This window comes from Penaeus japonicus, unplaced genomic scaffold, assembly GCF_977035675.1.
Source record: "Penaeus japonicus unplaced genomic scaffold, GWHDUDI00000001_assembly GWHDUDI00000036, whole genome shotgun sequence".
NCBI lineage: Eukaryota > Metazoa > Arthropoda > Malacostraca > Decapoda > Penaeidae > Penaeus > Penaeus japonicus.
This window is the reverse complement of record NW_028234438.1, coordinates 17,774,199-17,786,698: the sequence shown is the minus strand read 5'-3', so window position 1 is coordinate 17,786,698 and position 12,500 is coordinate 17,774,199. Positions and strand designations below refer to the sequence as shown.

General features: G+C 34.1%; 1 protein-coding gene across 2 annotated transcripts in view; it reads left to right on the top strand.

Moving 5' to 3' along the window:
• LOC122259258 (uncharacterized) overlaps positions 1-10,769 on the top strand; it is an 11,072-nt gene extending 303 nt beyond the window's left edge. For both annotated transcript variants that reach the window (XM_086531579.1, XM_086531578.1), the window contains exons 2-14: positions 685-852; positions 1,241-1,347; positions 2,185-2,277; positions 3,517-3,641; positions 3,781-3,921; positions 5,793-6,002; positions 6,417-6,586; positions 6,707-6,896; positions 7,150-7,319; positions 8,241-8,385; positions 8,544-9,028; positions 9,366-9,502; positions 9,774-10,769. In XM_086531579.1, coding sequence (XP_086387705.1) covers positions 720-852; positions 1,241-1,347; positions 2,185-2,277; positions 3,517-3,641; positions 3,781-3,921; positions 5,793-6,002; positions 6,417-6,586; positions 6,707-6,896; positions 7,150-7,319; positions 8,241-8,385; positions 8,544-9,028; positions 9,366-9,502; positions 9,774-9,947 — 2,280 coding nt within the window. In that variant the 5' untranslated portion in view covers positions 685-719 and the 3' untranslated portion in view covers positions 9,948-10,769. The remainder of the gene's footprint in view (positions 1-684; positions 853-1,240; positions 1,348-2,184; positions 2,278-3,516; positions 3,642-3,780; positions 3,922-5,792; positions 6,003-6,416; positions 6,587-6,706; positions 6,897-7,149; positions 7,320-8,240; positions 8,386-8,543; positions 9,029-9,365; positions 9,503-9,773) is intronic.
• The last annotated feature ends 1,731 nt before the right edge of the window (positions 10,770-12,500 follow it).

Below are 12,500 nucleotides of genomic sequence, written 5' to 3'. Positions count from 1 at the left end.
TTTTTATACACCTACAGTATTGGAGATTTATCAGTGTCATTACTTCATGATTAGGTTTAACGTAAGTGAATCCGATATGGAAGTGAAACTCGTGATTATTAGTTGACTTAGTTTGCTTGCGGTTCCATAGACATGTTTTAAAATTGTATTAGCAAACGGTACGTGATATCAGGATGTTTTTTTGCCAAACAAGAAACCTGTTGCAGTCACTCACTCACATATATTTTGACTTATCATTGAGTGAACTTGGGATATTGTCATAGTAAACAACTACTTTGGGAATTTAAGGTAATTATCCAGAATAGGTCCAAGTGATGATCAAACCTGCACTATGTATATTTTGCCAATACAGACCTTGGACTGGTTAATTATCAGGGTGGTCTATCTTGCCAGGAATAAGATTTTGGATGTCTGTTGATCAATGCCGGAGCTCGAAGCAACTAAGGCCACAGTATCATTTGATGTGTCGATCTTCAGACTTTGACATGTGATTGTGGGGTTGCAGATTATTTTTTATACCAAGTAGTGGTATTCTACGATTTCTTTATGACCATTACATTTGTTTTTTCTCAATCTCGGCACATGAATCTCAAGATCCCAGTAGCTGGTTAGATTGATATCTTTACTTTCAGATGATTGAGATTATAAGCCTATTTAATATATATATCGTTCTATGAACTGCAGTGAGTGTGTGACCGTGGGACAGTAAGGGGCTCAAGATGTTTTCCGCCCTGCGCAAGTTGAGGGGCCTGGGAGCAGACAGCCCGCTCACCCCAACCTCGCCTCCTGGGGGGGTGCAGGCAATGGCAGCGTCCTTACAGCGCCGCTTTGCCCGTGGTGTCCAGTATAACAGTATGTATTGTAGGAGAATAGAAATGTGTTTTAGATGTAGCATATGGTTAGTATTACGAAGATACATTTTTCTGTAGTATAGGATCCTGGTATGTAATGTAATCCAGATAAGATGAAAAACTGAGATCAAAATTAATTTAGTGTTTTCATTAAGGTCCATAATTTTTTTTACTTTTTTTTTCTTTCTTTACATTTTGCTGTTTATTGGTTTCACAATTAGAAGGTAGTTTTAGAAAAATTGATTGTATGTAGGCCAAATGTCCAGTGTCAAATCATAAAAATCTGGTATTAATATTATATTTAAGCATTATTTAATAAGAAAATTATATATATAATCATAGTAAAACAATATCTGAATAGCATGTTAATAGATTATATTTCATTACAGTGAAAATAGTTATAAGAGGAGATCGGAATGTAGGGAAGTCCTGTCTCTTTAAACGCCTTCAAGGACAGCCTTTTTGCGAGGATTACGCACCTACAGAAGAAATTCAGGTAATCTAGGTCCATTCTGTTGTTCCAAGCGTATTTATGACTTTTTATTCTGTTTTACTAATTATTCTCTGTTGAACTTTACTTATTTTCACTTAAAAAGCTTTCAATAGTAGTTGCAGTGAAAAGTGATTAGAGGTAAATGTTTAAGAGACATCCACAATGGCTACCAATTGTAACACTTTCTTTCTATCCAAATTCACTTGATGCTTGCTGTGATCTGTGGTGTAAAGCCTCCAATCTGAAGTTCAACTTGATAGTGGCATAGTATAAAAAAAATTGCCACAGGTATTGTGCTATACTGTGCACTCCAGAAAAGGTCTTGGTGGACATTTGTTTGAGATTTCTGGAGCACTGAAGATGTGGTCTTGGATGTCTTTAAATATATGTTATAGAAGTTTGAAACTATTATTGTGGTATTGATTATTGTGATGTATATATATATATAGATATATATATATATATATATATATATATATATATATATATATATATATTTATAAATATATATATAACTATATATATATATATATATATATATATATATATATATATATTATAAATATATATATAATATATATAAAATATATATATATATATATATATATATATATATATATATATATATAGATAGAGAGAGAGAGAGAGAGAAAGAGAGAGAGAGAGAGAGAGAGAGAGAGAGAGAGAGAGAGAGAGAGAGAGAGAGAGAGAGAGAGAGAGAGAGAGAGATACACATGAAGTGAATAGTATAGCATGTAAAAAGACTATAAAGATGCTGAAGCTAGTGTACCAGATACTGTAAATGATATAGTAAATTATTAGTATACTCTTTTTTTCTAGGTGGCAAGCATACAGTGGAGTTACAAAGCTACAGATGATGTTGTGAAAGTGGAAGTATGGGATGTTGTTGACAAGGGAAAGAAGAAGAAGAAGGTAAGTAAAAGAAATCACAAATATTGAATGTCTGTTCCAAAAGTTTAAAGCGGCACAGGCCCAGATGACAGGAAAATTTAACCTATTTCAGTCTGTTGTAATAAACAGATACATCAGCATGAATTGCTGTAGTTTATATATTCATGATATGGATGCTTTAGATATTTTCTTTTGGTGACAAGTATACATACCTGGAAATTGCATGGCCTATAATGGTTACATCTGTACTTTTTAGAAGTATTGGAAGTTTTTTTTTCAGTCTGCAAGTTATTATGCTTTAAAGTTAACTGTTTACTTATTTATTTTGATAGTCTTAGGGAAACTTATGTTAACAACCCAACAAGTAACTGGGATGAATAAGTCAAGATGTTTTTTGTGGAAATGTTAAATTGACATCATTGGTGATTATACATTAGACCATAAAGTAAGATTACTGAATGATTTTCTTTATATTTTTTCATTGTGCTAAAGGCTCCATAATGACATCTGGGTCATGATTAATGTAAAATACAGGATAAAAAATAACCGTTTTTATTAAGAGAGAGACAGCAACGTCAACAAAATACCAGTAGGTATTTAACACCAAACTGTCAAGGGAGGGTTCATCTGGCATTTTATTTTTTCAAGTTTCACTATGATGTGATATAAAACATTTGCTTTTGAAAATGTACATTCAGATATAAATATTGAAGCCAACGTATAATAGCCTGTTAGATGAATGCAATGAATTTATTTTTTACATTTGTGATAAAAGGTCTTTGTGATATCATCAAGTTTTATCTGTATGGAAAGTATTGTTAGGGATATGGATATATATATATTTTTTTCTCTTAGGAATTTCTTTTGCTCTATTAGATATATAAGCCTTTGAATGATAGATATGAAATTAACATTGTCAGCTGATTTGATATTGTTTACCTTACTCTGAATTACCGATATGATTATAAAAACTGATTTTGAATGCATAGTACAGCTTTATTGATTTATTATTATCATTATTATCATTATTGTTATTTTTATTATTATTATTATTTTAATGACTATTATTATTAGTATATATATATATATATATATATATATATATATATATATATATATATTTATATATATATATATATATATATATATATATATATATATATATATATATATATATATTATGTTTTCATGATTTTGAGGATGATGTTACTGTACACTTATTCGTACAATTTATACTAAAAGTCTTTTGCAAATTGGCAGATGGAAGGTTTGAAATTAGATAATGCATCTTTGGAGTTTGAAGAGCCAGCTCTTGATGCAGAATTTCTTGATGTTTACAAAGGAACCAATGGAGTCATCCTTATGCTCGACATGACCAAAAACTGGTAAGTTGCTAAATATCTGATGCGACTATTAGTATAAGATTTATTGTCTCAGTTTGTTTGAGTAATAAAGCAGAAAGAACTATTTAGTTCTAGTACAGTCATAGAATGTAGGAAATTGATATGAAACTATGACTTCCAGGACATTTGACTACGTTCGACGGGAGATTGAAAATGTGCCTAGTCATATTCCAATCCTAGTCCTGGCTAATCACAGGGATATGGGCCATCATCGCGTTGTGACCGAAGATGATGTGAAGTTCTTCATTGAGAGCTTGGAGAGGTAAGTTCTGTAGATGCGGGAATATTTTTGTGCCTGTGTTTTTATGCATATGTGTGTACGTATGTATATAAGTAAGGTACGGTATGTATGTTTATTGATATGTATGTGTTTCTGTGTCACTATGTTTGCTTTTATATTTATTTCTTTATAGTTATATGTTATATATCATAATGTCCTGTTAGGTTAAATAGCTAAACTATCTTTTTGGCCAAGTGTCAATTTATTGATCAGAACCCTCACATTAATAAAGCCACCAACAATTTAGGGTTGGAAAAACAGCTAGTTGTTGTGACTTTTTTTAACCATTGCCTAAATCTTGAGATAAAGCCTCTTCAGTAGGTTGTGCAGAATACTATTTATCATTTGAAACAGGTCCCCTTCACTGTTTCTAAAGGCAGTTGATCCCTAAAGATCTTACAATGTGAGGTCTGTATTAGTCATTTGGTATGCTATGTCACGACAGGACGTATTTTCGCCTACTCCTGTGTTTACCAGGAAGATAACAAGTGCACAACGCTCGACCCAGGGTGTTTTCCCACTGCACAGGGCCGCACTGAACCTCTTAGAGTGTTTTTCACCTACCCTATTCTTATGGTTTTCATGAATGTGTCTGCAATGTAAAGGCGCTTAAAAATATTGCTATGTTCAGAGGAATTATTTTAGTCAAAACATGTTACAGCAATGCCTTTCTAGTGTTATTTTATTGAACTTTGCCTATATTCTTCACTTCTATGTGATAATACCAATAGAAAGTGGCAGCAATCTCTTAGTAGGGCATCAAAAAACATGTTTTTACTTTTTTTATATTTTTTTTACCAAAACGAAAAGAAAAACAATGTAAATAATCATACATGTACTTATGACATGATATCTTGGGTAATCAACAAATTAGAAGTAGTATTACATTTGTAATTTTATAGTTTAATTTATTTCTTGACTGATCACATTTTATTTTACAATAGTTTTTAGACTCAGATCTTTTTATTCAACCAATAAAGAAGCAGAAATTACCATGATATCATCAATATCATGTAGCTTTCTGTGACATCATTTTTTTACGTTATATCTCATTTTCTAACATTCAAACACCCAAACCAAAGTAACAGTCTAAGAAATTATGAAAAAGGATTATATTTAAGAACAATCTAGAAATCTATTGCTGACGTTTGAGCACGTCGCAACTGCCCTGGCTGGAAAATGCACAATGTCTGTGGACGTCACCTGGGTCCGGGGATATTTTCTGACCATGTGTTAGGACATTAACCAGTGCGAATGGGTTAATAGATAGAAAACAAGAGCTTGTGTGTGAGATCTAACTAGGAGTCCAACAGAGTCATTTCACTGCTGAGTGCCATATGCATTGAGTACATTCATGTCCAAAAGTTAGAATACCGCCATCTTGTATGAAAACAAGGAATAACCAAGGGATACCAAAATATATGTGCTACTCCAGCTTCCTCTCTTGTCACAAATTTTAACTTAACGTTGAATGAAAAAAATATATAAAGAAATTACATAGTTACTTTGAACAAGAGCCCAAATGTATGCACACACACACACACACACACACACACACACACACACACACACACACACACACACACACACACACACACACACACACACACACACACACACACACACACACACACACACACACACACACACACACACACACACACACACACACACACACACACACACACACACACACACACACACACACACACACACACACACACACACACACACACCAGTATCTCACCAAATGGCTGCCTCATAATTAAAGTGAAGATCTAAGGCAATATATTGATAAAATGGCAATTTTCTCAAGTCCTTAATCAAAATGATTTATAATCAATTTCCACCAGACCCGAAGGTGCAGCTGACGTCCGGTACACAGAGTCCTCCATGCGCAACGGCTTTGGCCTGAAGCTGCTTCACAAGTTCTTCAACCTGCCATTCCTGCAACTCCAGCGAGAGACTCTCCTCCGCCAGCTGGAGACCAACACAGCGGAGATTGACGCAACCATCCAGGAGCTGGAACTCTACCAGGAGAGTGACGATGCAAACTATGATGTGTAAGTGGGTATTTTTGGGTTTTTGATTTTTTACTTTTGATGTTTTGTTTGTTTAGATTCGATCTCTTTAGTTTTTAACTCAGTTTATGTTCATTTTTAACCCAATGATGACGGTGTGTCATACCCATGTGACACAGCTAAATGCCTGATGACAGGGCGACACACCAGTGTGACGTTCTCAATGCAATATTGCATAGGCCCAGTGTAGGGGGCTGCCACTTCTCGCTGGGCCCGTTGGGATTGGGTTAAGAATCCAAAGAAAGTTATTTTTATTTTATTTTATTTTATTTTATTATTATTATTATTTTTTTTACATTGCTTTTATTCAGATAGCAATTGGAATTCTTGGAATTGTGTTGCTCAGTTAGGGATAGTGTTGTAGACTGTCTCTATAACTTTGTTTTCCTATTTTAGATTTTTGAATCAGTTGACTGACCGACGAAGAGCAGCAGCTGAATCAGTTGCCCCTGTCGCACAGGTCGCTGCCCCTATCAACACTTCACCCCTTCCACAATCACGATCCATAAACAGTATGGTGTCCACAACATCTCCACCTCCCACAGTAAATGGTCCCAATAGCTTAGGTAAATTATTCCTGTAGATATTTTTTGTATTTTGTATGTGTTTGTATTTGAAAAGAATATCAAATTTAAGCAAATTATTATTCATTCATTTTTTTTTCTCTCTCTCTTTTTCAATTGCAGCAGTTGCAAAATCAGTATCAGTTCCAGTCAGTTTATCATCAACTGCTTCAAGTACGCAATCTAGCCCGCGGCCCGTGGACCGAGCATCGCCGCAAGTGCCAACAACAACCCCACAGTCGGCAAAGACACCGGCAACAACCCCACCAGCTTCAAAGGCATCTATAACTACAACCCCAACATCAGCACCTAGGTTATTATTGAAGATTTCAAACCTTTTGTTTCTGAACCCTTGAAATGCTGGATATCTAAGGTCATTGGAAAACTTGATTTGAACATAGTTATTTATACCAATCTATTAGGAAAATGACACTTTTAGAAGCAAGGATGAAATGTCTCACAAAGCATGACAGCCAGTGGAATGAGAGGCATAAAAAATCTCACTGTTATTCCTAGCACTTATTTTTCTCTTTCTGATGTTTCCTCCCCCCCCCCCCCCCCCACAGTGCTAGTGCCAACAACAGTAGCAACAGCAACAGCAGTAGCAATAGTCCCTCCAGCGGTGCACAAAACTCAACCAACCAGAGTCCAGAGAAAACACAAGAGAAGACTAGCTTTATGTCTCGAATATTCAACAAGAACAAAGACCCGGAACCAGCGGTGGAGGCAACAGCTGGTATGATATTCCAAAAATTGTATCTATCATTTTATATTTATGTTCATATTTCATATTTATTTCACTTCTTCATGTATTTGATAATTATATATAATCTTCACTGTTAATTATTTAGCACTTACTGTGATTTCACATTTTACTTCTGAGGAGTTTGGATTCAGTAATGATCCACCAAGTGCTACAACATATTATATATTTGTGGCGTGATGCGGGAAAACTAATGGTTTTATTTGTCTCATTTTGATTTTTGAATAGTATACCTCAGCTCATACTATTACATATACTATATAATCTTGTTTTTTTTTTTTTTTAAATACATCCTTATAACAATAGTACTTTGACATTATGCAATACTGCAAGTCTCTGCTAATTTGTTTTAAATATACAACTGTTTATTTGATAGCCAAGGAGGTGTATCAATATTTCAGTAATTATGTTTTTTTAAGCCAGAGGTACCAGACTCATTCATTATGATAGGCCAGGTATGATTTTTGTAGGCTAAATTAAATTACCATGAGCAGTTCCAAGATCAAATCTAAGAGGAAGAATAAGGGGATTCAGTACATAGTATGCTGGGTAGATGATGTAATACTATATCTGTGTAATGTGATCTACTACTATCAGCTGGTGCCCAATATCTTGCTTATCCAAGGGAAAGAATTGTGAGGGAGAAGAGATGATCTTTTGCCATAATGTAGGTTCAGACTTGTAAAACAAAAGGTTTAGAAAGAGCACCAAATGGGCTTCAGGCTGCATGACTGACACCCTGATTTAAGTCTGTTGTCTTTAATAAACTCACTTGTGCAGTTCTTATTGAGAAAAATTCACTTTAAAAGGTTTATAAGAATTAAGTGTTAGGTACTTCAGATATGTCAGGTGGTTCATGTATGATGGGTTACTAATTTCTGTGATCAACTCCAGATTGTGTCATACCATCAGTAGGGTCCGTGGATCCTGTTTCTGTGGATGACTTTGTACCTGATGGGGGCAAGTTAGACCAGTCTTTCTTGAGTGATGTCCTCACTTCCTCTGGCAAAGAACACAGTCCTCCTGCAGAAGAAGACAGGTATTAAGATTGTCACGTTAATCTGTGTTTTATTTTCTTCAGGGAATTAGATTATGTATCTGACTTACTTTTATTATCTTTAACAAAAATGTGTTTGCTCTATTGTATCATTATCAAAGTAGAAAGATTTTGTGTGTTATAATTATTTTCCATTCCAGTGAGGAAGAATGTGATGGAAATCCAATGGTGTCAGGTTTCCAAGTGGACCTAGACCCAGATGACCTAAAACTCGGGTCAAATGTGGAAATAGTTGCAGACGAAGACTTTGAAGATGACTCTGTGGGAATCTTTTCAAAAGTAGACTCTGTGCATGATAGTAAAAGTGAGGAGAGAGAGGTAAGAACTTCCAAGAAACCAAAGAATAACAAAAGAAAAGTTAGTGATAGTGAGAAACTAAACTGTGAAAATGACGTTTCAGTAGCCTTGTCCAAATTAGGCCTTGAGAGCTCACCAGACACTCACAACAGCAAAGAGGCTGGAATTGTACTTAACTTTGGACACTGTGATGGTGAAGAGCAGGGCAAGGAGGACAAGCTAGACGACTGGTTGAACTCTGAAGAGGGTACCATAGCTAATCCTTATATATCCACTGCAACTGACATGCCAGAGGGAGCTACTCTAGATGACTCTGATGATAATCAAGGTAAGGAAGAAGTTTTAACAGTTTTTTTGACACTCTAAACTGAAGGAAGTTTAAAATAATGATACATTATGAAAGAGATGATATAGATATAATTTTGCCTGAAGTTTTGAAAGGATTATATAGTCCATTATAATTGTTGCACATGTCCATATTTAAAATGATAATGAAATATTCATTGTCTTAAGGTTTTAGTATGTATTTGTTGATGATTAATTAATTATGGTAATTATTATGATGACATTGCAAGTATATTTATGATAGGAAATATTTTGTTCCTTAGTCTAGAATGCACTACTATTGACTATACAAGTAGTACAAGATTTACTCTTGATTCCAGGTTCCACAGTGGATATGTGCAAAGGGTTGGAGAAGATGAGTCATCACAGTTGTAGCACATCGAGGAGTGAGAGTCCAACAGAACTCTCAGAACGTAAAAAGAAGCATAAGAAGAAAGATAAGGAGAGGAAAGAAAAGGTAACATTCCAATTGTCATATGAGAAAATAGATATGTACAGGTATACGCATTCACAAAATAAACAAATACACATACGCATTGATACGCACACAATGTATAGTGTAGGTAAGTGTATGTTGACATTTGCGTTCATGCACACATGTATAGAGGTATACATCTTCCCACACACATGTACATAAGCACAGTGATGATGAATAATATTGCTTTCAAATTGAATGACAGTATTAAAAGAAGAGCTAGTATAAAACTGTGTCATTGATTTGGTTGCAGGACGAAGATAAGCCATCTAAGAAACACAAGAAAAAGAGCAAAGACAAAGACAAGGAGAAGGACGGAGACAAGAAGAAGAAGAAGAAAAAGCGAGACAAAGAGAAGGATGACTTGGAGGAGTTCTTTGGGGCGTCCCCGGAGAAGGAGTTTGACGAGGCTTACGAAGCCATCTGAATCCGGCCATTCTCTCTTCCCCTTTAGTTCGTCCAAATAGTATTTACATAGAAGCTTCCACTTTGGTCTTATGATAGTATTTTCTTATTTATATAGTTTATAAGGTGTGGGAAAGATAGTATGTCTGTGTGTGGGTCATGGTGTTTGTTATTTGTGCTTGTAAAGTACAATGTATGCAAACATTTGATGATTGCCTTGCTGTATTATTTTTTTCTTTCTTTTTTATAGGAACCTGGAATATTACACAAATTGTAATGAAAAATTGTAAATCAAAACAGTGGGAATTGACTGTTCATTACCACAGTTATGATGGTGAATTTTCAATATCAAAGAATAGTACATACTGTTTTGACGATGTATAATGAGGGAATACACTATGCCTTTTCTTCAATGTGGAAGCCAATGTATTATTTTTATGGATGATGTCATTAGGAAAAAGAACTGTCTTTTGAACCCAGTTATCACTTTGCATTGTTTTTGTATTTGTAAATTGTTTTTATATATATAGTGTGAGTGATAAATTGGGTTTTGAAAATTATGAACATATATTTGATACTGATTTCTGTAGGAGTTGATTTTATTGATGCATTCCTAAGATTTTGATGATTTTGAGAATTATCAATGAGATTTATAATCATATACTTCCTGTAGAAGTAACATAATGTTATATGGTATATCTCATCTGTGATTTTTCAGTTTCAAAGCCATTAGAAACCCCATAAAAGAAAGGCAATCTCAGAAGAAAAAACTATATATATATATATATATATATATATATATATATATTTATATATATAATATATTATATATATATATATATTATATATATATATGGATATATATTTATATAATTATATATTATATATATATATATATATATATATTATAATATATATATATATATAATATATATATATATATATATATATATATATATATATATATATATATATATATATATATATATATATATATATATATATTTATACCTAAATAGAAAACTAAAAAATAAGAGACATTTTTTTCTATTTTCGTAGTGACATCATCGTGTGTTAGATGGTGGTGAGTGAAAAGAAAAATTATTGATTTACAATTGAACAAAGGTGCCATGTGAATAATTTTAGGAAAGGAATGCAGCATTTTTACCTTTAATGTTATAGGATTATTTTTTTGTATTCATTTTTGTTATTGTTGCCAATAATTGCATCATTATCATTATCATTAACATCTTGCCCCCAAAATTGATTTGAATCTGTCATTGTTATTTCATTCACAGAATCATTTAACCCATTGTGGACGCCTAACGATCTGACTGGTCGTCAGGGCGGGTGGTCTCCAACACTAGCATCACCAGCTAAAAATTAGAGGGATAGGGAAAGGGTTTTCTCCACCCTCAGGGTAGCGCAGACTAGCCCAAACAATATTTTTCAATAAATCCATCACAAAATGCGGGTTTAGGCTGACTTTGGAACCCTGTATCTCAGGAGCTAGCGCTGTTACAGCTGTTACTTAATGACTATGTGCGCACTTCAACTGTGAGCAGATCCCAATGTTGCGTCATGTATGCATTGACTCCCGTCGTTTAAGCCTAATTGGTGCCGACATGTGTGTCATGACACCTGTATGCAATTGGTTAATAGTCATTTTTAACCCAATCCCGACGGGCCCAGCGATAAGTGGAAACCCCCTACACCGGGCCTATGCATTCTTGCATCGCGAACGTCACACTGGTGTGTCGCCGCGTCATCGGGCATTTAGCTGTGTCACATGGGTGTGACGTACCGTCATCATAGGGTTAATATGATTATTCTCATTTTAGTCATTATAATGATTTTGTTAATTTGTGCTGTTGTTGTTTCTGCATTGATTACCATTTCCATATAATCCCAATGCATGACACCAAAATCATAAAAGGGCTGTGACATAAGATTTCACAGAGGTTGCACGTGTTGGATCACAATTTGCAAACGCACCAGTGTAAAATATCCTCTCCTCGCCTACGGAAGTCGATTAATAGCGCTCTGGCCTCAAGTCTTCACTCTTTTTCTTAATCAGCTTTAGTTGATCTTAGCTTGGGATTCTTGGAGTTAAACTTTGGCCAAAGTAAAGTATTTGCTACTTTTTAATCTTATACATGTTGTTAAGAAAGACTAATATTTGTTCCTGTGAAGGACTAGTTGTCTGTCTGTGACAGTTAGAATAAGTTATTATTATTATCATCATCATCATTATTATTTTTGTTATAAATATCATTTTTTAAATTTCTGTTTTATTATTATTATTAGAATGTTTCTTATTCTTTGTGTGGACTTTGTATAAGCAGTTGATATATGTTATATCTTGAAGGATGTTACTTGCCTCTTGTTGTCATCATTACCATTGTTACTGGTATAAGTATTCTCCATATGGTTATTGGTAAACTAACTGTTAATGTGTTAATTGTTGAGTACAAATGTTATATTTACGTTTGTCATAGAGTTGGTGTGAAGTTGTTTAGGTGTAGATTATTTGTTATGATTTATGCCCAAACGCTAAGAATTTCATGTTATAAGA